Source organism: Podarcis bocagei (genome assembly GCF_964188305.1).
Source record: "Podarcis bocagei genome assembly, chromosome: 6".
In the NCBI taxonomy this organism is placed as follows: domain Eukaryota; kingdom Metazoa; phylum Chordata; class Lepidosauria; order Squamata; family Lacertidae; genus Podarcis; species Podarcis bocagei.
In genome coordinates, this window is record NC_138130.1 from 69,473,718 (window position 1) to 69,500,659 (window position 26,942).

A 26,942-nucleotide genomic window follows, 5' to 3' on the forward strand; every position below is an offset into this window, starting at 1 on the left:
ACCTGAGTATTGTAGCTTTGTAAAGGGAAGGGGGTCTCCTAGCAACTCTCAATTACCCCTTAATGAACTACAGGATGCCTTGGCGGAAGACATGATTGTTTAAAGTGGAGCAATACTGCTTTAAACATATAGCACAGGTCAGGCCGTATTGTACTTATTAATTGCTAAAAGCTGCCTCTTTTGGTGTTTACCCTAGATTTAAATGCATGAGTTAAATAAAGATTTAAATGCATGAGTTAAATAAATAAATATCATATTTTTAAAAAGGTAACAAATTCTTTAGGATTACAAAATGTTGCTTCAATATCTTTTCAGTCATATATGAGAACTGACAGATATTTGTAATACCTAAGGTCAAGCTGATAAATGAGAAAGAGGCCCTGCTAGAGCATTATTGTGTTACACTAACAAGGGATTATTTATTTACTTGCGTTCTGAACTCTCTTGTCCCATTTGGTTCCTATTCTGGTGTCATGCTCTAAGGCCAAGGAGTGTAAAGAGAAGTTTGGGTTTTGCATAAGGATGAGTCATAAATGCTGTGTGAACTTGATGGCCTCATACGAACTGGGAAAATTTACAATGTTCAGCAGAGGTAACCACTGACATATTATCCAGTTCCTAGCTGCACTACCAATGATTGGTAACAGTATTAGGCAGAAGAATTTCATTTACGGTCTCCACACACAGTTGAAAGCTGCATTTTTTATGTTAAAGTTGATTTCTTTCTTCCCAGGAGAAGACTGATGACAAAGTCTCTGCAGAGCCCTCTGAAATATGCTACGCTACCCTTGACCATATTATTAGAGGAAATGACATTAAAGGACACAAAACAAACACTACCACCATCTATGAAGATGTCATCATTATTCCGAAAAGAGTGAGCTCTTCCAGCTTCCAGTACAACAGTGACTATGATGATGTTGTGAAAGATTAGTTCTCCTCTTTGGGATAAGAAAACATTACATTCCGTAGCATAATGGCGAAAATTTCATTGCCATAAATATTTCCCACTACATCAGCTATAGTGCCTCAAGTTATTTTGGGGTGGTGGTGACACATGCATTGCATAAGCACCTGCGCTCAGAGATCTGCACTGGTTGCCAATTTGCTACTGGGCCAAGTTCAAGGTGTTGCTATTAGTATATAAAGCCCTTAACAACTTCAGTTTACCTATGAGATTTCCTCCCCTCATATATGACCATTCAACTGCAGTGGAACTGACATGGCTGCAGGTGTCAAATGATACTTGTTCTGTATTTGTAAGAACTCGATCTTTTCATATGGCAGCACCTCCACTTTGGAACTCCCTGTCTATTGATCAGGAAGGACCCCTTCACTGTACTCCTTTTTCCACCTGCTAAGAGAATTTTTGTCCAGACCACCCTACCCAGATGTTTAGAAAGCTGGTGTGGATTTTAATCTAATTTTGGTCTATTGTTATTTTAACTTTTCCAGTATCTTAAATGATTGTTGTTAGTTTTATTGTGATAAATTTACTGTTTATTGTGTTAGTGATAATTTTATTTTAGCAATTTATTTCTCACTAATTATTATTGTAGTTAGTGATAATTGAGGTTTTTTAAAAATAAAAAAATAAAGTGGTGTATAAATTTTACAAAATAGAAAACAATAAACATCCCTCTCACCCAAGCACTGCTGTTGTAGTCATTAGGACCTTAAGACCTTCATAGTGCAGTACAGTGGTACTTCGGTTTAAGAACAGCCCTGTTTACGAACTATTTGGTTTACAAACTCCGCAAAAGCGGAAGTAGAGTTCTGGTTAGCAAACTTTACCTTGGTCTACGAATGGAAGCCGAACGGTGGAAGGGCACCGGCGGCGGGAGGCCCCATTAGGGAAAGTGTGCCTCGGTTTAAGAACGGCTTTGGTTTAAGAACGGACGTCCAGAATGAATTAAGTTCATAAACCGAGGTACCACTGTATAATGACATCCACACAGATCCAGAGGCATTCATAGGGAATAGAGAGAGAATCTAAATCAATGCCTTCATAAGACATATATATATTTAGTTAGGACTTTTTCTGCTCTTTTGATTGTAAATTGTTTTACCTGGTTTTCATGTTGCATTTTTATATTGTTACCTGGCAGTTGTGGTGAATGTAGGTCATTAACAGTAACAGCAGCAGCAGCAGCAGCAGCAGCAGCAGCAGCAGCGGCAGCAATAAAGCTCAAGGTGATGAGTGGAAAGGGAAGAAAGCTTTGGTCAGTGTGGCTGGTGTCCACTGCCATGGTCGTTCATTCAAAGGCTGGATCTGATCTCATCCCAGATCCCAAATGGAATTGGGCTGATTTAGGTCAGTCTGGGATTTGGTTGGCTTCAGTGGAGGCAGCAGAGTTTTAATGCACGGGAGAGAAGGAGCCAAATTTTATTTTATTTGACATATTTATCTGCTGCTTAATTACCTAAGTATCTAGTAGTGTACACAAAAATTACCGTATTAAAATTTATACAATGGATAAAAGCAATCAAAAGTAATCATAAAAACAGAAAACTCCCTGAAAAATGCCTGCTGAAAAAGAAAGGTATTTGGCAGGCTCCTGAAGTTGAATGGTGAGAGCCCCTCTTTAATCTTAACTGGCAGGAAGTTCCACAGAATCATGGAAACCTATCTAAGAGTTTGCTTGCCCATGTGGGTCTGTCTCTTGGGCTTCTCCTAATTGGGGTACTTCCTCATCTGAAATAAACTTTGAAGAAATAAAAAAAAGGTGTTTTCTCTCTTTAAATGTCACAGTGTAATGACTGATGATTGTGATGGGCCTTTAGCTGTCACTGTAAACCACCCTGGAAATTATTCACATTGAATGATAAGCTACAAATCTATTGGATGAAGAAACTAACACCTACTGATTCCTCTCCTGGGGTCCCTTCATAAGAATTCCTTGTTGGTTTTCTTTAATACTGTGATTCGTTAATTATGAACGTATCCCTGTTAAGGTGGCTCTAGTCATTCTCAGAAGGGTAGTTTCAGAAAGGGATACTGGGGAAACTCCTGCTGCCCATGTTCCATCTTGTCCCTCATGATATTTAACACATACATGAAATTTCTGGGTGAGGTCATTGGAGGTTTGAAGTTCATTGGGTTGGCTCCAACACAGCCATCCCACCTGCGCAATGAAGGTTCATTCTGCTCTCTATCCCTACAGTTCCTTGTACACCCTCATAATCTGCCACAGAGGGAGCAGATTAGGGGGGGCAGGAAAGGAGAGGAAGGGTAAGCCCTGTTCCATGAGTAGAACACCAAACACACTATGTTGGATACAACCAAGGACCATCTCCTTCTCTTTCCATCTAAATCCAAGGGAGCTGTTCAAGTTCTGAATTAAGCTCCAGCTATGGAGTTATGTGGCGCTGTGGGTTAAACCACAGAGCCTAGGGCTTGCCAATCAGAAGGTCGGCGGTTCGAATCCCCACGACAGGGTGAGCTCCCATTGCTTGGTCCCTGCTCCTGCCAACCTAGCAGTTTGAAAGCACATCAAAGTCAAGTAGATAAATAGGTACTGCTCTGGCGGGAAGGTAAACGCCGTTTCCGTGTGCTGCTCTGGTTCGCCAGAAGCGGCTTAGTCATGCTGGCCACATGACCCGGAAGCTGTATGCTGGCTCCCTTGGCCAATAAAGCGAGATGAGCGCCACAACCCCAGAGTCGGTCACGACTGGACCTAATGGTCAGGGGTCCCTTTACCTTTACTATGCATGACATTAAATATGGCTTTGCTCTGAAAATGTAGGGGTTTCTTTTTAAAAAATGCAAATAGCATAATTATTGCCATACAGCAGGTAGAAAAGAATTATTTAACTCCTTAGTCACCTGTTGCAGTTCTGAGGCAAAACCCTCCATTGAAGCAAGGATTTGTATTGGTAGGAAATCCCCCATTGGAGCTAATGGGGCTTTTCCTACCAAAGCATTACTGACACCAGAAGAGGGGCTTTCCTCAGGACTGCAGCAGGGGAGGTAAGAGTTAAATCCTTCCCCACATGAACGCTCTGATACCATTAATTATCAACACCACACCCGCTACTGATATAATTTGCATTTTGAAAAAGCCGGCACAGTAAATACAAACACACATTTAGTGTCATGTGAAGACCTCAGTGTCTGATCTTATGGATGTGAATGAACAAACTGAAGCTTTATACAGGAGAAGAGGTGCTTCTGGTCAGTAATAAGGCAGTTCAGAGAAGAGGGGCTCAACCTATGTTGAATAGGGTTGCACTTCCTCTGAAGACTCAGGTTTGTAATTTGGTCACACTCCTGGATTCAGCCCTGAAACTGGCTACCCAGGTATCAGAAGTGGCCTGGAGTCAGTGGCAAAGCTGTATGCTCCAGCACCGGGGGCGGGGAGCAGGTGAGGGAATGGCTGGTGCATGCCACCCTGTGGGGAGGGGCGCATGGCACGCCACCTGTGGGGGCGTGGCGCCCAGTGCAGTGGGGGGTGCACGGCGTGTGTCCGGGGGCGTGGCAGCTATGGTACCCCCCTCCCCGATCGTGCCAGGGGTGATGCACTCCCCCCCCGCCCCTGTTCCTCCTCCAGTGCCTGGAGTGATTCTATACACTGCTTCTGTTCCTCAAAATGTCAGATCTGGATTCAGTGAGACCTGCCTTAGTTACATCTCTGGGCTTGCCATTCAAGAGTGTTCAGGAACTCCAACTGTATCAGAATATTACACTCAGACTATAGAAAGCATATACAGTCATACCTCGGGTTGAAGTTGCTTCAGGTTGAGCGCTTTCGGGTTGTGCTCCGCAGCGACCCGGAAGTAACAGAACGCGTTACTTCTGGGTTTCGCCGCTTGCACAGACGGTCAAAATGACGTCACTTGCATGCGGGGAAGCAGCGAATCGCGATCCGCGTACGTGCAGATGCGCAGTTGCGGGTTGCGTTCGCTTCAGGATGAGAACGGGGCTCCAGAATGGATCCCGTTCGCATCCTGAGGTATCACTGTTCCTCTCATGTCATGTTGTAGCAGCTTCAGTGACCACCAACCTGTTTACAGGCACAATTCAAAGTGCTGATTATGATCTATCAAAATTAAGATATCTGAATAACTATTCCCTGATATGAGTTTCCCTGCATCTTAATATCTTAAAGATATTATACATTTCAACTTCTCAAGCATGTTTGGTGGGAATTTGAGTGGACCTTCTCAGCGTCCGCTCCCAGGGTTTGCAGCTTCTTCCCATTAGATGCAACGGAGGAGAATTCAGATTTCAGAAAACAAAACTCTCCAATATTGTTTGCTTTGTCCACTCACTACAGATTATCACTCCAGGGTTTTGAAACAAACATACTGTACTGATGGCACATTTCATCCACCATAAGAGGAAAGCAAAGCAACGGACATAAAAAAAGAATTAGTTACCAGTAATTAAAAAATAGAACGTTGTTGCTTAACATTCAAGGCATTTCAGCACCATCATGTTATTATACAACTGCACTTTTGTTTCTATTTGTGTCCCTCTAGATGTCCCTTTCATTGCACATTCATGATGATTTATGCTTCTGATGCTATTGGATCACACATGATCCTGCTTACCATACTATTTACACTTGCACATGTTTTGGGGTGGTCACACTGTTTCATTGTCAACCAAAGTTTATCTTGTAACTTTTCATACCACACAAATGTTTGGAGTTTTTTGTCCAGATTTTGTCACATTACAGACCCCTCCAGGCAGCAGTAATGTGGATGCAAGAATAACAGAACTAACAAATCAGAATATATCCACCACTCTTATAGTGTCATAACACACCCACAATAAAACATGAGTCTGGACATCTTAATACGCACATGCCAGCAGTCTGCTGAGAAACTTGGAAAGACTTTCATAACTGAGAAACCAAAATGGCTTTCAGAACGATCCCTTACTAACTTTGGGTTCATGATACTAAGGAGCAGCTCAAGCTTGAATGAAGCCTTATGTGTCTATGTTCTGGAACTCTCCTTTCATCAAGCTGCAAACAACCAGATTTGGTTGTGGTCAGATAGCAATCCAACAAACTCATATGTTCTTCTAAACGGGCATCTATAACATTGCCAGGGGCTACCATCTTATCCACTTGACTGATGCAGTCATATTCTCCTGAAGTTCTTGATTTCAGTAAGAGGACTGAAGACATGCTGGAAATGATCCATGGTTCTTTGAACAAGATGTCCTTGTTTCCATATATGACCCTTCCTCTGATGACATTTTGGAGCTCCACCAGTCTGCTTACTATTCACGCTTCCTCGTGCTATTCACCAGTCTGTATTTCTTTAGAAACAAGAATATTATTACTTTTAAAAAGAAGAAAGAAAGCCATTGCTAAAACTAGTTACAGATAAAACTAATAACTGATTGGCACATCTCCCCTAATTTATCTTCTCTAATTTACACTCATCCACAAATATACAAACATATAACCAACTGTTATATATGTGCCAAACATACAAACACACACACCACACATAACCCAACACATACACACACAGCCTATTTCTAGATCACATAAAGTTATTATCTATGCAATATTTGATCAGACATAAAGGCCACATCCACACTGTACATTTAAAGCACTATTATACCACTTAAACAGCCATGCCTTCCTTCAAAAGAATCTTAGGGGCTGCACTTGTTTGAGCAGGTTAAGCAAGTGGTTTTTAACTCCACTATGTAGAACCAATGACAATACAGTCGTACCTTGGAAGTCAAATGGAATCCGTTCCGGAAATCCGTTCGACTTCCAAAATGTTCGGAAACCAAAGTGCAGCTTCTGATTGGCTGCAGGAAACTCCTGCAGCCAATCATAAGCTGTGGAAGCCCCATTGGGCATTCGGCTTCCAAAAATAGTTTGCAAACCAAAACAGTCACTTCCGGGTTTGCGGTGTTCAGGAGCCAAAACGTTCAAGAACTAAGCTATTCGAAAACCAAGGTGTGACTGTACTGTTGTTTTATACTCTGGGAATTATACAACAGTAAGGGAATCAGAATATTCACAGAATCTGCATATAAGGTTGCATAGAGCAAAGTTGTTCCATTGGCACAAGAATGCATGCCTGCACAACAGGTCTTCCTTTCCCTGCATCCCCAAATTTTCTCCAGAAGCTTGGAAGACACCCCAGAACAGATTAGGGTTGGAAGAGGCACATGAGGAAAGGGAGTCCCAGTGTGCAGGTGTAAGTTATTGTGCTAATCAGATAACTTCCCTGGGTATATGCTAAGGGAGTGAAATATTACAGAGAGGTTCATTCACTAAATAACCTTTCTAGAAAATTCACACTTTTAAAAATAAAGAGTACAGTTCTTCACTGCATGAGGTACTTACGCGTTACTGAAAGGGAAGTTGGATCAAGCGTCATGTTTGTGCAATCAGGTACATTCAGCCCATCCATTTCTTCCTTGTCATAAATATTTTGCCTTAAAATATTCATCACAAAGCCTTCACTCATTCTAGACTTCATAAACTCTTCAGTCTCAGGCGGCACCGTGAACCATAAAAGGTAGGATGCTGAACTGTTTTCTTTACTGTAAGAAGGAAAGAAACATTGTGGGAATGAAAAGCCATTGGGTTATACAGCTATTCTTTTCCCTACTTTCAATACACTTCATGAAGTAATGTGATAAATGCACATTTGGGAGCAAAAAACAAAGAAAGACTGGGGTGCTCTCCTTTGCATCAAAGGAATGTAAGCTGGCAGTATTATTATTATTATTATTATTATTATTATTATTATTATTATTATCATCATCATCATCATCATCATCATCCTGCCCATCTGGCTGGGTTTCCCCAGCCACTCTGGGCAACTCCCAACAGAATATTAAAAACACGATAAAACATCGAACATTAAAAGCTTCGCTGAACAGGGTTGCCTCCAGGTGTCTCTTAAAAGTCAGATAGTTGTTTATTTCCTTGACATCTGATGGGAAGGCATTCCACAGGGTGGGTGCCACCACCGAGAAGGCCCTCTGCCTGGTTCCCTGTAACCTCACTTCTCGCAGTGAAGGAACCGCCAGAAGGTCCTCAGCACTGGACCTCAGTGTCCAGGCTGAATGATGGGAGTGGAGACGCTCCTTCAGGTATACTGGGCTGGGGCTGTTTCACGTTGGAGTGGCTTAAAAATAAATAAATCTCACTGGGAGTGTGTACCAACAACTTCTTAAAGCCCCAAAGCTATATTGTAGGGCTCCTGAACCCTTAATCATTGCAAAGAGGAATGAATGTAGCTTGCTGGGTGGGACTGTTATTGCACCAGCCACCCTTAATACTTTAATAGCAATAGGTTATGGCTGCCATACATCTGGGTTTTCTCAAACACATCCAGGAATCACTGCGAAAAATGGCGTCCTGGCAGATTTTTGCTGAATTGGCAAGTTGGGTTAACAAAAAAATGCGGGGCGGGGTGTTCCCCCAAAAAGCTCAACAACTTCAACAAAAAAGTAAAAAAAAGCCTCCGGATTTTCACTTTGGGAGAAAATGGTAATCCTACAACAGGTGGTGAGTGCTGAACAAAGTAGAGCCAAAACAAGGCCACCAAGAAACAATTAAAAAAAAAAGGACTGAACATTTTAAGAAATCAAATATGGACTGTGTTAAAATTTTCTCAACACACTTTCCCCCCATTCAGTTTCAGGTGTTCTAAATCACATAATTGAATCCTTGGAGCTGACTCCCCTTTCCTACCTGAAGGAAACAACTTCAGCCATGACGAAATACCGTCCAAGTGCAGGTGAATGACTGTATACGTCTGTAAGCTTGAGAGAGAAGACATTAATTACTGACACATGTTATTCACTTATCTATTTATTTATTGTGTTTATGTCTCTTTCAGGAGCTCCGTGTGGTGTACATGGTTCTCGTCCTCTTAGTTTATTCCCCACATCAACCTTATAAAGTAGGTTAGGTTTGGAGACAGTGACTGGCCCAAGGTCAACAACTGGGCTTCATGTGTTTTCATTTTGTATTTTTATGTTGTGAACTGTCCTGTGATCTTTGGATGAAGGGTGGTATGCAAATTTAACAAACAAACAAACAAACAAACAAACAAACAAACAAAGACTATGAACCCAGGTCTCTTCCAGGTCCTAGACCAACACACTAACCACTGCACCACACTGGTTGCTGATATTGTACATTGCATTGATACTGTTTAGCTATTCTCCATGACACTCCGTGACATTATGGGTTATAACATTTCAGAAATGTCATCTACAGAGTTACAAATTACTTTAGATAAATAGTAAGTCTTCTTCTGACATTTTGCTTGCCTAAATTACATCCTGCCTTCCTTACTTGAAGGCAAAAATACACCTTCCTATCACTTTTGTTTCCCAACTAGTTCCCAAGTAGCGATCCTTCCTGCTTTTCTAAGGGGGAAAATGTTGTCTTAACATTCTGACCAGGTTACCCAAGGGATGAACAATGAAAATACCACCATCAGTTGGACCAGGCTTCATGTAGTTTAGAAGGCCCTGGTGCAATTGTCACTGCATCATATTATTCCCAGGGACATTCCTGGAAGGGGGGGGGGCATGCAGCTGACCTGTTTGGGCAATGAGAGGAGTCATTTTCTTCCCCCAAGAATGATCCTGGGAACGACAACACCAGAGGCACTGACTTGCACCCAAGATTGAGGGGTCCTAGTGGACAGCGCACATGTGCACAAGAAGCGTCGTTGGGAGGAGGCTGAGTATGACACAGCTTCAATGGCTGGTGGCTCCTTCTCTCACACACTAAGGAACCAGCCACTGAAGCTGTGCTGTGCTCAGCTCAGCACTGGCCCTCCTCCATCCCCTCAACACTGAGGGGCTCCTAGCAGATATTGGAGGGGGGGGCAAAAACACCTTGGCCCCATAGAGCTGGTGCTCCTGGACAACGCATCATGACATAAGAATGATCTCATTGGAATATTCTATTCAAAATGGAGACCTTGTTTGGCTCATTGTTGCCACCTCAAGCAACAGTAAGGATGGATGGCTCACCACAGAGCCATTCTGAACAAATTTCATTGCCCCCAGAACTGGCTCCATGTTTGCTTGTTGACGGGTGGACAAATCCACCCACTTTTACAAAGAGGGAGGGAGGTGCTTAGGGACTGGTCCTAGGGCTGCCTCCTTATTTCTTCAACCTTTTAAATATTTTGGTTTGTTTAGAGCAGCTTTGTGGCTGCACTGTGTGTGTGTGTGTAAACAAATTTCCAAGAAATGACTGCACATGATAATTTCCTACGTGGAGATTGTATGGGGTGGAGGAGATGACTGTCCCATCTTTCCCTCCTTATATTGACTGGAAGTCACTCACCAGGCTTTCAGACAGAGGGCCATTCTCTTCCCTATCTGGAGATGCCTGGGATTGAACCTGGGACTTTCCACATGCATGACAGATGCTCTGTTACTGACCTATGGCCCATCTCCTAAGGATGAGGCTCTTGTGCCTTATAAGAATGGGACAGAAAATATGTTCATGTGTGAGATCATGGGATCATTTGAGTTAGAAAGGACCTTGAAGGTCATCCAGTCCAATATACTGCTCAATGCAGGATGAAGTGGCAGAATGAATAAATACAGGAGACGTAAAGGGAGTTCTGTTGCACCGGCAGAAACTGTTCAGTTTGTGCAATGATGTCACTGGATACCACCATGGGACTTTAGCTGGAAAACTTACCCTCTTACTAAGATTTTCAAAAATCAACTTAAATGCTGATTCTGAGAGCTCCAGGTCAGGATTAGTACAGTGAATTTTTAATATCCCTGTGAAATTATGAAGACTGCCATGTTCTATTGATTCAGGGTCCCAGTAGTCATCTTCATCTATGTAAACTGCTAGAATAATAATAAAAAGTATTTGTAGTAACTCTCACAAGCTAGCCAATATATTTTTCATCATATAGTGATTCTAAATAATAATAACAACAATAACAACAATAGCAATAACAATAACACCTTCCTCTCAACGAGATGAAACGCATGTCTATATTTCAATTTCATTAAACCAAGATCAGTGGTTTGGGCTGTGGGCTGTTGCAAAATCATAGGAGATTAGAGTTGGAGGACATCTAGACAAACTTCTTGCTCAGTGCAGGAACCTTGCAAATACAACCCATTCTATGACAGCAGTGGGTGGGCAGAGAGTAGAATGATGGCTTTATGCCCAGCCATATACCTGCATTCAAGCACAGATGAGTCTATGTGCATACAAACTGCACATGGAAAATTCAATTCACATGATCAAGATTCTTGAAAAAGAGGCATGGAAAAAATGTGAAGCAAATAAATAAAACCAGTGACCTTGTCTTTGAAAAGTTTTCTAAGTATATGTACAGTCTGTACGCATTTAGGCTCTTTCATGCTATTCCCCTTTTACATTTTTAATTGAATGTTCAGTGAATGTTCAATACACATGCCGATGACATGCTTACATTTACACCCAGGGCCAAATTCAAAGCAGAAGTAATGCTAGCATACCCAGACACTGGTGGTGCCTCTTTTTCACAGCATACAGACACAGCTATCTCTTGGGACCTAACTAGACACAGTGCATAGGATGAATAGTATCATGTGCTCTGTATAAATAAAGCAGCTATGGTGAAAGTTCAGATTGGGATCACAGTGCTCAGGAGGGGAATTTAACATTTATCCGTTTTATGCAAACACACACACTTTATGTGTAATAAACATGTTTCACTCTCAGTGTTGATCTATAACCCCCAAAGAAATAAAAGTGTGTTGAAAACTGAATAAGTCTGAAAGCCATTTTTAAACCACCTATAACATGTTAAATTTTCAATGTTCTGTCAGTTTTGCATCATAGTTAAAACACAGGCATAGGCAAACTCGGCCCTCCAGATGTTTTTGGACTACAACTCCCATCATCCCTAGCTAACAGGACCAGTGGTCAGGGATGATGGGAGTTGTAGTCCCAAAACATCTGGAGGGCCGAGTTTGCCTATGCCTGTCAAAACAGCTTTGTGAGGAGGAATCCTAATTTTTCTTTCATAGATGGAGAAAGGTGAGAGACATTGCCCAAGATCACATAAGAAGTTCAAGGCAGAGGTGAGCCTTGATCCAAGGCTTCAGATAAATGTCTAACTGCAGGGGCAATGCTGGTTTTAAATTCTTTGCCATTTCTAATCCACAGGAGTACCCCCTCCTCACATAGAAACACTGTCGGTATACACACTCTACATTTAAAGCACCCCCCCAATAATCCTGAGAACTGTAGTTTGCGAAGGGTTATGGAAATTGTAGCTCTGTGGGGATAAACTATAAGTCCCAGGATTCTTGGGTATGTGTGTCCTTAAAAGGTATGGTGTGTATGCTGCCATAGAAGTCCCAATCTAGATTATTACATTAAGTCCTATTGCTTTTCAGTGGGAATTCAGATTCAATCCTATACCCACTTACCCGGAAGTAAAGCCCATTGAACTCAGTAGGACTTACTTTGGTGTAGACATCATATAAGGACTGCCCTGTTAGTCACAAGTAACTTGAGACCATGGTGCGGAGTAGCTCTCCCTACGTAACTTTGATGTCATTTCATATTGGAAGAAGGGTACATACCTGAATAGAAAACTAAACTTAGAATAGTCACAAGAATCAACACCAGAAAAGCGGAAGTTAAAATCATCCACAGCTTGCATTTCCAAAAAACAGTTTCAAAACATGACTTGAAGTAGGCTGGCGTCTGTCACAATAAAAGAGTAAAAGGGGGGAAATACGTTAATAAGTTATGTGAAAGATTGAAAGCAATCTCTAATTGAATTATTCCAACACACATGTATTAGATTTGACCTTGTAGATCAAGGTAACCAATGCCTCTAGATGTTGTTGAACTACAGCTTCCATGATCCCTGGCCATTGCTCATGCTGGATGGGACTGACAAGAGTTGGAGTCCAACAACATCTCAAGAGCATCATTCTTCCTACCCCCAAGTCTATAACAATATTGGAAACCCCAAAAGGAGATGTTGGAGCTTGGAACTCAACAAGTAGAAGCTGTCATACTAAGTTCCCAGCTTGAAGAGCTAACTGTTACACCTTTAGTAAACATCTGTGTTTGCTAAGCAGGATGTTTGCTATCACATGCATACTTGCTTAAACCAGCACCTTCTTTGTTGAGAATAAAGAGCGATAGGGTTACAACAGTTTCAGGTGTGAATAGCTGTAGCCTTTGAAATCCATGTTCTTGCGCCATAAATATGATAGTGAGCACATCACATTAAAAATAGAGTTGCAACATGTTGCATGACTACCTAGGAATAAATCACATGCAGATTTAAACATTTTATTTTAACAACTGAGACCTGCAATAAAATGTTGCAGTGTTGAGTGCCTGAGTGCACTGTTCACACATTGTACTGTTGACCGTATTGTTTGCTTCCCCCAAAATACTCCATCCCATCCCTCTTCTCACCAGATTCCCACCTTCCCAACATGTTAGGTCCCCCTCCCCAAGATTTGTTTGTACTTCAGCAAGCCTTGGGGATCACCTCAACCTGCTGATAGCAACATCTTGTTTGTGTATTATTGTTTGCTTTATAAGAAGCAATGCTTTGAGAACTGAGATTGTTGTTAGCATGTTGAATTTTAATATCTGAACTTGTAAAAGTATAGGGTATATCTTTTATTTATGTGCAGATTCTCCCCCCCCCCCCACTCTAAGAACTGTTAATGAATGGGGGAGAGTGATAACTCTTTTAAGGCAGCCACCTTAGAGACATTTACCTGTCCCATTGAACTTGATGGCTCTTGCTTCTGAGCAGACATAAATAGGGCTTAATTGCAAACTAATCACAACCCACCTTGGTTTTACTAGTCGAAAACCATCTATACATAACATGCATAAATGTAAGACTTTTCACACACGAAGCTCACACACGAAAATGCTGGTGAATTTTCATGACAACTTTTTTTAAAGTTGCAGACTGATGTGGAAATGTGGCAAGATTAAGATTAGAAAAATGAGGAAGTGAGAGAAACTGAAACTGGCTGATTCATGCATCGCTGCGCCCCTGAAACTGATATGTTGGCATTCTTAGTGAGAAACAGGTGTTGTATCTGTTAATTGGGGGTGTTTCACACTGAATTACCCAATTTTTCCATGTGAAACACAAACACACACACACACACACACACACACACACACCCCTTTAAAACTGTTAAAGTCAAATCTTGTCCCAAGAGAATTCTTTATTATTCTGAAACAATACAGATTAATTGTAGTAACACACTTTTAGCAAACAGAAAGTGAATAATTCAGTGGTTTACCTGATTATGGGCTTCAGGATTAAGAGGTTCATGCTCCCGTTCTTCAATGCTTAGTGCTGGTAAATCAATGGTCTCATGGCCATTCATTGCTTCTTATTCCCAGTGAAGAACTTTTCAACACAGGACATGTGAGCAGGAAAAACTAACTTCCTCTGCATTTTCAGCCCTGGGTATGTTTCTGATGATAACACGCCAGAGCCGAAAAGTTTCTATTGTTCCCATGTCCCATATCCTGTGCCCCTGAAACAGGACGATAGACTGGAATGCTTCAAAACAAAAACAAAAAATAGATTTTAAGTGAGCTCTTGGAAAAATCAATACGTAAAAGTTGAGAAGTCCCAGTTTTATCAGCGTTCGGGAAATGCAAAGTCTCGTTCGAGGGTTGTGCAAAGAAAGGCTGGATTTTCCAGTTTGGTAAGCCTGCCTTCTGCAGACACAAGCAGGTAATATAACCTGAGGCAGCCCAGCCCTTGCTGGAGTGACAAATAAAAGCTCATGCTTGTACAAGAATGAAACTAGATCCTTGACAGGGATGGCCTTCTTAGATATCAAAGAACGCTAGCACAAAAAACCGTGATTGTAGGTGAGAGCTGGAAAAATTCAAATTATATACAAAGCTTCTTTTGTCTGACAGTGGCTAATTGCTAGACTAATAACTACATATATCTAGGTAAGAATCTTGCCTAAAGGACCCCAGCAGAACCCTGGCATTTTCAAAGAACATTTGATCATTAATTCCTTGAAGGAATTTTGTAAATATAGACTTGGCCCTACTAAGCCAACTGGGAAAGAATGAAATATAATATTAAGGCTGAACTCCTATGCAGACTTATTTGAGTCGCATCAAACATGATGGCACTTACAGTACCTCTGAATAAACAAATGCAGAATTGTAACATTAGAGTACTGTTGCAAGGGTTAATAACACAATATTCTGCACGTCTACTTAGAAGTAAGCTCCATTGACTTCAGTGGGATTTATTCCTTTTTTATATATATATAAATTTTTATTAGTTTTACAAAAAATTTTGACACAATACAAACATATAAAAAGACATACAAACACGTATAATTTTCATGACCTTTTTTTCGTAAACCTTGTTTCTCAGACTCCCCCATACCCCCCCTTTCTGCATCCCAATGTCCAAAATTTTTCAGCAACTTTTAAATAGGTCTATCAAAAATTTGTCTTCCTAATTTTTCCTTAAATCTAATCTTATATCGCTGTAACCCTTTCATTCTCAAAGCCTCGACATTTTAAGATTCATCAAGTTTATAATAGTCCTTAAGATAAATTTTAAATTTCTTCCAATCTTCTTCCGACGTCTCCTTCCCCTGATCACGGATTCTGCCGGTCATCTCAGCCAGTGTCATGTAGTCCATCACTTTCATCTGCCATTCTTCCAGAGTGGGTAGGTCTTGTGTTTTCCAAGACTTTGCGATGAGAACTCTTGCTGCTGTTGTAGCGTACATAAAAGAGTTTCTGTCTCTCTTTAACACCAATTGGCCGACAATGCCCAAGAGGAAGGCCTCTGGTTTCTTAGGGAAAGTACATTTAAGTACCTTTTTCATTTCATTATAAATCATTTCCCAGAAGGCCTTAATCTTTGGGCACATCCACCAAAGGTGATAAAAAGTACCTTCAGATTCTTTACATTTCCAACACTTATTATCAGGCAAATGATAAATCTCAGTGGGATTTATTCCTGGGTAAGTGAGTTTATTATTGCAACTTTAGTGTCTGTTTCTTACTATTGAGATATCATACTTGGTTTCCATGGCTGTAAAGGTATGTCATCTGAGACTATAGTTATACATCTTCAACTTCACAGTGACTAGTTCAAGCTAAACTTAAAGCATGTCCACCCAGTAGTAAATTAATAATAATAATAATAATAATAATAATAATAATGATGATGATGATGATGATGTACTATTTGTACCCCACCCATCTGGCTGGGCTTCCTCAGCCACTCTGGGTGGCTTCCAACAAAGATTAAAAATACATTAAAATTTCACATATTAAAAACTTCCCTGAACAGAGCTGCCTTCAGATGTCTTCTAAATGTCAGGTAATTGTTTATCTCTTTGACATCTGATGGGAGGACGTTCCACAGGTGGGCGCCACTACCGAAAAGGCCCTCTGCCTGGTTCCCTGTAGCTTTGCTTCTCACAGTGAGGGAACCGCCAGAAGGCCCTCGGTGCTGGACCTCAGTGTCTGGGCAGAACGATAGGGGTGGAGACGCTCCTTCAGGTATACTGGGCTGAGAGTGTTTAGGGCTTTAAAGGTCAACACCAACACTTTGAATTGTGCTCGGAAATGCCATTGAGCTCAATATTAAATGTATGTTTGAACTTAAAGTGCCCTGACCTGCCGGTGAGGCTATCAGGGGAGAAGCCTATGTTTCAAGCAGTCTAGCCAAAGTTCTGTCCAGCCCAATCCAGTTTTAAAGATATAAAGAAACAGAGGATGACTTGAAATTATGCAACGGTCAGTTTTGGACACCACCAAATCCACGTGGGTCACCTGTTCTTTGTCTTCCATACTATAGTGAGACACGTTTCTGTTTAAATTATAGGAATTATTTCTGAATTTGCATCATTTCAGACATATAAATTAACACACACTAATACAAACCTTTTCTCCTCTCTTCTAATAATGCATTTATTCCTCCTTTTTCTTTTCCTTTTGATAAATCTTACATGGCCAGTCTACTAGCCAGGGAACAAGGATATATGAAGAATTCTAAATACAAATGGGTGCTGTTGCACACATGACTCCACCCCACGGTTCCTACAACCAAAATACAGACATCTAGCCCTACATGATTTCAGATCAGCAGACGAGGAAGAAGCATGGACAACTACCTTTGGTCTTTTTAGAGGTGGCACAATGGGTCAGTGTGTCTGGCTGTTAACCGAAAGTTTGGTGGTTCGAGCCCACTCAGGTACAGCTGAGGGAAGTATTCCTGCATTGCAAAGGGTTGGACTAGATGTCCCTGAGGATCCCTTCCAACTCCACAGTTCTATGATTCCCTCACCCTCATTATTGCAATGGTTTGAAAATCCTGCCCCATGCATGGTTGCATCAGGGTAAAGGTGGTTTGCAATAGGAAGTTATCCTTCTGGCCAAGAGAAATGCAATTTTTGTGGTCAGTCTACCTTTTTCTTCTTTGTCAAGAGTTGGGGTGCACTGTTGCACTGATTATATAACAATTATGTTATGTATAATTACAATAGTGAAATCACAAATATTTATATGATTGCACTATACCCTTCCTGTTATCTTGATCGTTTCAGGTGGTCTTTTCCAGGGGTCCTGTGAGAATGAATACGATCACCACTCACTTGGATCACTGGTGAATTTGCAACCATCTTTCTGAGAAACATTAGACATCCTATGGCAGGTGTAGCATTGACCTAAGTGCATTTGTGTTTGTGTTCACCATGCACATGGTGGACCATCCCAAAATGAACAGTGATGTTAACCAGTCCTTTCAAGTAATGGATATGAGTCACTTTTTGCTCAATTCATTTTATGTTGCAATCCAGATGAGCACATTTTATTTACACCACTTATGGTAAATAGTTTCCTGTTCCCACAGAAGCCCCAGTTTGAAAATGAGAACACTACTCTTTAAAACTTCCATAAGCTCAACAGGAAACATGGAGTTTAAATTCTGTCAGAGCCATTTAAAATAAACCCAGTAAGACATGTCATATACAACAGGTTTCTGTTTTGTTTTTGACTTTTACCAAAATTAGTTTTAATTTCCATTCCTCCAAAGGGCTTAAAGTTCTTTGGGAACACATCTGTAGTTTCAAAACAACAACCACCACTACCACCAAGTACCTGTGGAGCAAATGCAGACTTTGGAATTTGAAAGAGCTGGATAACATTTTATTCATTACATAATTTATTTCTTTTCGATTCCTGACTGATGCTATTCTCTGAGGTTCAGGCTCAGAAGGAATGAAACATGGTATTTATGGAAAACAAATAGAACTATGACATAGTTGCTGTGGATTTTCATGCTGTTTCCTCCAGAAACCGTTACCAACTCTGGACATTTTCAGAATGGATTGAACTAACACACACACACAAATACAAAAAGGCATTGTATCGGGGAAATATGCTATGTAGAAATGTGTATATTAGCTAAAAATGCACACAGTTTAAGCTGTAGCCCTATACACACTTATCCAAGAGGATGGTCTATTGAACTCAATGGGATTTACTTCTGAGTAAATATGAGTAGGATTACATTGTTGCTCCTTTTTTGCATAATACACTTAAGTCACTTTTCTGCATGCTTGGCTTTCATCTAAACAAGAAAAGTCTTGCATCTCTTCCCAGAAGATTCTCAGGCTTTGTCAGACAAATCTAGATTCTGATACAGTGGTATTTTCACATGGAAAGCACCTTCCATGACTCAGGTTAATTACCCAAGTACACAACACAGAATATTATGTGGGTGGGTTGTATCCAACTAAGTTCTATTCAGAGTAGGTTCATTGAAATTCCCGTTTCTTTCAGTGGGCCCACTCTCAGTATTGCTGACTTTGGCTACAACACTGTGTGAGTGTACATGTGAGTTTGCGTGTTGAGTCACAGTTGCCCCCCAATAATTCACACTTCACACATCAATTTTTGTTTAAGGTTTTTGGCATAATTTTGGCCACAACTTTATTCAAATACAAAAATGTGAGTGGTTGCTTAGGCACTGGTTCCGACTATCTGTCCTTGCCCTCAGGGACAGAGCTGGCCTTCCGGATACCAGCGGAAGCCAGCGTGGGAAACAAGTATTGGGTGAGAGATGAAGCTGGGACACAGACCCACACCTCTCACCCTCATGTTCCGTTGGGGCTTGCACGGCCCAAGTCCGACTCCGGGGACAAGGACGAAAGAATGGCAAGCCCCTGGATTTCCTTTAACGGAATTCCCATTCGCATCATTTGGAGGGGTAGGCACTTACCCCTCCAAGCACCAATTTAACCAGTGCCTAACCGCCAACCTTACAAGTTGTGACGATTTGCTACGCAGTAGGCAAAAACCAAATGGCACCAGCCAATCAGCCAGATGGCAAAATTCCTACCGTGCCCCCGCACCAAGGCGAACGACACCATGACAGGCATAGCAAGGTCAAGCGATCAGCTTAAATAAAAAACCCCCCTATTAAAGGGAGGGAGGGCGGGTGATCCGATGCAAAACGGCCAAGAGGCCGTGCCAACGTCTGGCCCCTGTATATATAGACTCTGACCCCTCCTCCGAATTGGCAACAATCAAAACACCCCAGCAACCCAGTTTAACCATTTAAATGGTCGGGATTCAACTAAATTTGCCTAGTCACTGGAGGGTGGCCTGTTCCCAACCGCAACACGTGCTCTCTGCTAGGGAGAACACGCTTTGCGTGTTGAGTCACAGTTGCCCCCCAATAATTCACACTTCACACATCAATTTTTGTTTAAGGTTTTTGGCATAATTTTGGCCACAACTTTATTCAAATACAAAAATGTGAGTGGTTGCTTAGGCACTGGTTCCGACTATCTGTCCTTGCCCTCAGGGACAGAGCTGGCCTTCCGGATACCAGCGGAAGCCAGCGTGGGAAACAAGTATTGGGTGAGAGATGAAGCTGGGACACAGACCCACACCTCTCACCCTCATGTTCCGTTGGGGCTTGCACGGCCCAAGTCCGACTCCGGGGACAAGGACGAAAGAATGGCAAGCCCCTGGATTTCCTTTAACGGAATTCCCATTCGCATCATTTGGAGGGGTAGGCACTTACCCCTCCAAGCACCAATTTAACCAGTGCCTAACCGCCATGGAGCCCTCAGCTCACCGCCAAACCACTCACAGCCCCAACCAAGACCTCAGCTTGGTCACCACCGCACCAATCCAAGCCTCATTCCCTGAAGCGGAAAGGTGCATGCCATCAGCTTGGAAAAAGGATGGCCTCTCAAAAAGAATCTCGGGGTGGGAAATTGCATCGCCACCAGCTCCAAAACTTTTTTGACCACAGCAGAATTGATGCGTTTTCGGGCCCTTTCAGTGGCAGCCGGGCAACGACTGCCCTTCCAAACGCAGCGTTGCAAAAGCTTTGACCAAAAAATTTTCGCTGTCGGCACCATTGCACGCAGCGTCTCCAGGTCACCCAAAATTGCAGCACGTAGTGACAAACAGTCCATGGGCACCAGGTCGTTCTCACCAAGCTGCACCACAATAGCAGCTGGCGGCCCCTCCAAGAGCAACTGCCTCCGGATACTTGGCAGGAACTCCGACCAGCACATCCCACGTCTGGACAGCCAAGACAAGCGAATATGTGGAGGAAAGCCGAAATCTGGACCCAATCCAGATTGCCGTGCTGCGACGCCAGCCCAATGGACGATACTGTGCCCCACAATCCAAACACGGGTCACCGCTAAACCTGATAAATAAGATGAAACAAGCAAAAATTGTAAGACACCAATAATGTTAACGAACATAATCTTTGAATGCATTCGATTTCCAACGACCTGTATTTTATTTCCACTGCCTTATTAACATGCTTTCCGGCCTTCTTGGTGGTACGTTTGTCTAGGCATTGGTTCCCGACTAGCTGCACCTGACCTCAGCAGGGCAGCACTGACGACTGGGCCCCACCATATCGTCAGTACCAGCAAACATTGTGGGACAGTAATGAATCCCAAGGCAATCGCATCCCGCCAGGTGTCGTTCCCCATAGGGGAAAGATGCACCCCATCTGCCCTAAAGAGGGCAATAGCCTTGAAGAAAATTAGGAGGGTGCAATATTACAGAACCACCTAAAGCAAGGACCTATTTTATTTTATTTGTTATTTTATTTACTTTATTTGTTTTATTCTATTATCCACCGCCTTATTAACATACTTTCTGGCCTGCTCGGTGGTAGTTTGTCTAGGCATTGGTTCGCAACTAGCTGCACCTGACCTCAGCAGGGCAGCACTGACGACCAGGCCCCACCATATCGTCAGTTCCAGTAAACAGCATGGGGGAGCAATGAACCAGGATCAGACTCAAGCTCACCCCAAATGCTCCCAGGGGCTCTTGCATGGCCCTACCCCTCAAAAGGGGGCGACAAAAGCATGGCAAATCCTTGGATTCCCTTAATGGAACATCTTTGCGCATTGGAGGGGACAGGTGCTCCAACCCCCCCTCCAGACCACCTTGAACCAATGCCTTAAATTATTTTGAGTCCAGGGAGAGCTGCCATCAACTCAATCCAAGCCCTCTTGCATGCAGGAATGCAAACTTATGCTGGAGGAAGACAGCAAACATTCTCGCCCAGCTGTACCACCAGCACTGCGGGAGGACCTGCACAGGTCACACTCGACCGCACCAAAGGAAGGATCTCCTCCCAAAGCATTCCCCATCTGGACATCCAGTATATGTTCACATGGGCAGGAAGACTGAGATGACGCCCCAGTCCAAACCCGTCAACATGCTTGCCAGCCTAGTGTACAATGCTGTGGCCCAAATGTGCACAGCTGCTCCTATGAAAAAAGGAAACAACAGACAAGCATCAGCACAGACATCACTGTGACACTTCCTGATATAATCCTTGTCAGCGTCAGACTTCCAATGACCCGTATTCACAATCCTGTCTACTGACAGGCCCCCAATGTGCAGCCTTTGCAGCAGCACCTAATCGTAAGGAATGAGGAGTGTTCAGCGGTAAGCAAGCCGCAGGCTCTAATAACTGGTGCACGACGTAAGCACATTGATGCCGGGCTAACGGGAACCCATTTTCATGCACTAGGAGCGGGCCAGCCCCCAGGGAATAAAAAGCCAAATATTCTGTTATCCATAACCGGGCAAGGGCCCTCCTCACCTGTGGCGGGAAGCCTGATTGTGGCACTCCTGCCCACTAAGTCTGTTTTAGAGTTACCAGCTCTAATGACAAGCTCCAAAGGATAAGGAAAAGTCCTGAAGCAATAAGCCTCCAGAATCTCGGCCCCGTGCTGGCTCCAACAACCATTTCCCCAACCCTCAGTGCGAAAATGCAATGGACTACTGAAAGGAGTCTCACCTTGATCTTTAACCCGCAGACAAGTTTTAACTTGTTGCAGATACTGCATAGGTAAAAATTGACCGACTTCCTGCCCACTGTCCTATGAGGTTGGAGCCTATTCCAACCTTCCAAGGCCCTGCGCACTGCAAACTTTATACAAGGGTCTCTGAAAAATTAAAGCTTCAATGAAACAGACATTGCAGCGGACTGAATTCGGATAGTTATAACCGCATGCCCAATCTGCAGCAGGTGGACCAAATACTGCAGGATCTGCTCAGAGGATGGGGGCAAATTCTTCCGAATGGCCAAGAACTGCCAGCTTAAGGCTAAGAAATCCATCCAGGCCTTCCCATAAGAGGTAAAAGCAGAAGGGGAAATGGAATCTGCCGCTCTCTGAAATTACTAATTGTTGTCAAAATGCCACAAGACTGGAAAAGTCTGGCAATAGCAGAGTCTGGAGCCCAGGATCTGAAGCGCTTCATCTGAAAATCGGATAGTGTCAGCGTAATTTGGAGAGTAGAAAGCACAATATTAAACCTTAAGTGGCGCAGCTCGAAAGCATGAGCGGAGGGGCAGAGACTGTGCTACAGCATGAGGACTGTTTTGCCAAGACGCTCACCACCACCTGGTTATCAGACCAAAAGCAGATCCGATGGTCACTGAACTCCTCGGGCCACATGTGAACTGCTACTACAATGGGGAAAACTCAAGAAAAGTTATGTCACATGATTGCCTCACCACACCAGGCTTGAGGCCATAGCTTTGCACACCAGCAGCCCTTGAAATAAAAACCAAAGGGCAAAGATCCAGCAGCACCAGCATGAACCTGAAAATCCCTGAGCGGGTTCAAGGTATCCTGCCATGGCGAACTACTATTGCATACATTCAGGAATTGCTACCATCGCCTGATATCTGCCTTCACCACATTTGGTAGGCATACACAAAGGTAAGGGGACCTCTGTCAGCATCGCCCTTGAGCCAGTGCCACCAACTGGACTCATCCACTTCAGCCCCAACTGGGCTAGGCGAGCTGGGTAGCACTTCCAGAGACCACCTTCTGCACATGAACAGGTCAAAGTGCTGTGGACTCACAGCTTAGAGTTGTGAGCACCGGATTCACTCCAACAAAAAGACAGTCGTCGCACAGCAGAGTACAGCAGAGTCTGAGTATATAAACAACTCAGAGAGCAGCTCTGTAGAATATCTTCTTTATTCTATCTACAACTATACAAACTATATACAGAGCTTAATAGGTCTAAGCATAAATAAATGCTGCACTGCACTGAGTATCTGCAGCTGCCCTTAGCAGCAACCTTATCTCTACACATGATCTCTAACACTCAGTCTCTCTCCCTCTCCGACACTGACTGACTGACTTGGTGCTGGAGCAGAATAAGTAGAGACCAGAACACGCCTCCTCCTCTCTGGAGAATCAGCAGACTCCTCAGGAGATTCTTGGATATGGGAGGGGTGAAATCTAGGCAGCCTGGCCTAGTGGGAAGATTAGTTAAGTGACCCAGCAAGATCGGATCTGGTGAAGCATCACTTGCTACAGAGGAAGTATTACAAAATAACTTCCTTCAAGGCAGACAGCTTCTCCATAGCCAAGTGGTATGTTTTAGCAACGATATCCAACTGGATCCCTAAATAAAATGGGAATATGGGCAAAAGGTATTGAGCTATTGCTTGCCAGCTTCCAGCCCCCGCTTGGGCAGGGGGCATCTTGTGCAGCCATCATGATATGTAAATTTACAGGGCCGACGCTGGCCAGAACCCCTAAAGAAGTCCCAACCAAGCTGCCGCCAAGCCAGCTTCCTTTTCAGACACACACTCTGTGCAATGCAAAAAAAAAAAAAAAACCAACAACACACACTCCGTGCAGTGCACACACTCTCCATGCAATGCAACTACACACTCCGTGCAATGCAAAAAGCACGCTCTGTGCAATGCAACTACACACTCCGTGCAATGCACACACAAAACCTCTGTGCAATGCAACTACACACTCCGTGAAATGCAAAACACTCTCTGCAATGCACACACCTTTCATGCAATGCAACTACACTCCATGCAATGCAACTACACACTCCGTGCACTGCACCCTCTGTTCAATGCAACTACATACTCCGTGCAATGCACACACACTCCGTGCAATGCAAAAAACCAAAGCAAAACAAAAAACACTCTGTGCAATACAACTACACCCTCCATGCAATGCACACGCACTCCATGCAATGCAACTACACACTCCCTGCAATGCACACGCACTCCATGCAATGCAACTACACACTCCCTGCAATGCACACACCCTTCATGCAATGCAACTACACTCCATGCAATGCAACTACACACTCCGTGCACTGCACACCCTCTGTTCAATGCAACAACAAACTCCGTGCAATGCAACTACACACTCCGTGCAATGCAACAACACACTCCGTGCAATGCAACTACACACCCTCCGTGCAATGCAACTGCAAATCTCCTAGCAATGCAATGCAATTGCAGCCCGTGCAGCGCCGTGCTCTGCAACGCACAGAGCAAACTGCAATGCGGGCACGCAAAGGTGCTTTCTCCCAGTTGCATATTGCAAACATGGCGCCCATTACATCCCTCGCAGTGAGGTAACCACCAAAAGGACTTAAGTGTCCAGGTATAGCAATGGGGGAGCATGCAGCTGTCCCATACAGGGACCAATCCTGCAACCTAGGCATTACCGGCACTATGCGCTGACCCAGTGAAACCAATGCTTCATGGACCACATGGGGACACTATTCAGGCCGGAAACGCTTCCAGGCCATCGAATTCTAGGGCAAAGCCCTAGGATCACCTGCTAGGCCAGGCATAAATGTTTCCAGTGAAATAGCAGAGTTGAGGTAGCCCACAGCTTGTCCAGGTACCCCTGCTTGCCCTTTTAGAGGGAAGCACCCCTTCAAGAAACCCAAAGTTCTTTTATCACAAATGGGCCGAACTGCCCAGCAACAGAATAGCCCATAAGGAGCAGTTTGTTTTGTTTTGTTATAACAATGGCTAAGAGGGGGATATGAACTCCCAGGTCCTAGTCCTGCACTTTAGCCACTAAGCCACAATGGCTCATCTCAAAATGGCAGTCGCCTCTATCAGGGCAAAACAAACTTAAAGAAAATAAACTTGTTCAGAAACAGCATAGTTCAAGAGCATATACAGAGTGCTCATAGTCCTTGGAGGCACAGGGAGCCATAAAGCCAACCTTCGGGGATACTATAAACGAAAGTGATATCAGCTAAGCTGGGAACAGCCCTGACTAGCCCCACAATTTCAACAAGAGAAATGGGGGAAACCTTTTTGCGAAAGAAAGCCCCTAACGGGGGCTCTCTCACTATTGGGAAAGGCAAGCCACAGATACAGGGAGAATCTTCCTACAGGGCAGGGTAAGGGGTGGGGTGGGAAATTGAACAGGAAAAGGGGGGAATTAAATTATTTAAGGGACTAGAGAGGATTAAAAGAAAGGGGAAATAAAGAAATAAAGAAATGTAACCAGACAATGAGAAGATTGTCCCAGTGCTCCATGTGATCCGATGCAAAACGGCCAAGAGGCCGTGCCAACGTCTGGCCCCTGTATATATAGACTCTGACCCCTCCTCCGAATTGGCAACAATCAAAACACCCCAGCAACCCAGTTTAACCATTTAAATGGTCGGGATTCAACTAAATTTGCCTAGTCACTGGAGGGTGGCCTGTTCCCAACCGCAACACGTGCTCTCTGCTAGGGAGAACACGCTTTATAGTACTGAGCTGTGCAGATGTAATACTACCTAGGGCATCAAAGCTGTACTATATTAAATTAGACAAAATAGGTCAAGTTAAGGGGAAATGACAAAACACAAGGATATTTAAAAAAATAAAAAAGCATTTGTCATCACATTTATTTGAGTATACATGTAAAGGAAGAATCTAAATCTTAAATACCTTAAGTTTATGCAGTCCAGCAGTCCAGCAGCCTGAAATTCTGAATTCACTTTGAAGCTGCAATCTTTTAATGTGTGCCGGGAACCTATTATCTTTCCAATGGAATTTTCTTTTGTTTTCTTTTAGTGTTTAGTCCCTTTCACTCTCCATTGGCTTTTTCTTAACCAGACAGGAGAAAATGTGGGAATATTCTTTGTTATAGCTCAGGAGGTGAAACTGCAGATGAATCATTAACTGTGCTAATGTGTTGCTTCACTTTTCCACATAACCCGGATGTCCAGAGTTCATTCACGGTTCTTTAGCTTCAGTATAACTTAGTATATCGCTCATCTGTTATTTATCTGTTTATTGCTATGTTACGGCTCTACATTTTTCGTACTCACCACTTCCTGAGCAGGAGGAAGTCACAGTGGCAGGTGTTTACAAGGTTAATGTTGACAAGTCATGTAGTGCTCCCGTAATGCTTGATGTTGGTTATTTTATTTTATTTTAACAAGTTGAATGTAGAGGAACAAGCAGATACTTAGGCAGCCTGTATAGCAAGGTCAGGTCACCTTTGACCCTCCGAAAGCTAGAACTGATGTGAGTCCAACACCACAGATTACCCATACTTATTGTATAAATACTTATTATATAAGCCCTTTGAATTCCCTAAAATTACTTCCATCTCAAAAAAAATCGGACTGTTTCACTTTCACTAGCCC

The 26,942-nt window shown here is 43.1% G+C and overlaps 2 protein-coding genes across 6 annotated transcripts in view; one reads left to right on the forward strand and one right to left on the reverse strand.

Annotated features, from left to right (window-relative positions):
* LOC308589698 (uncharacterized protein) overlaps window positions 1-26,942 on the forward strand; it is a 474,186-nt gene that overhangs the window by 4,297 nt on the left and 442,947 nt on the right. For 2 of the 3 annotated variants that reach the window (XR_014009418.1, XR_014009419.1), the window contains exon 5: window positions 734-3,498. Coding sequence is in view for 1 of the 3 variants with exons in the window: in XM_081199120.1 (XP_081055246.1) it covers window positions 734-934 (201 nt within the window). In the remaining 2 variants the exon portion in view is untranslated. Of the gene's footprint in view, window positions 1-733; window positions 4,381-26,942 lie in introns of those variants that run through there. The other variant, XM_081199120.1, reaches the window with a different exon arrangement.
* Window positions 5,292-26,448, reverse strand: LOC308589827 (TPA-induced transmembrane protein). 3 transcript variants are annotated; one of them, XM_081199288.1, is made up of 7 exons: window positions 26,239-26,448; window positions 14,264-14,529; window positions 12,557-12,680; window positions 10,662-10,819; window positions 8,682-8,752; window positions 7,323-7,522; window positions 5,292-6,271 (listed from the first exon to the last, which is right to left on the reverse strand). In XM_081199288.1, the coding sequence occupies exons 2-7, from the start codon at window positions 14,348-14,350 to the stop codon at window positions 6,252-6,254; spliced, it is 660 nt and encodes a 219-aa protein (XP_081055414.1). In that variant the 5' UTR covers window positions 14,351-14,529; window positions 26,239-26,448; the 3' UTR covers window positions 5,292-6,251. The 3 variants fall into 3 exon arrangements, with proteins under 3 accessions (XP_081055414.1, XP_081055415.1, XP_081055413.1); XM_081199289.1 differs by lacking the exon at window positions 26,239-26,448 and having other exon boundaries at window positions 10,662-10,816; window positions 14,264-15,187; XM_081199287.1 differs by lacking the exon at window positions 26,239-26,448 and having other exon boundaries at window positions 14,264-15,180.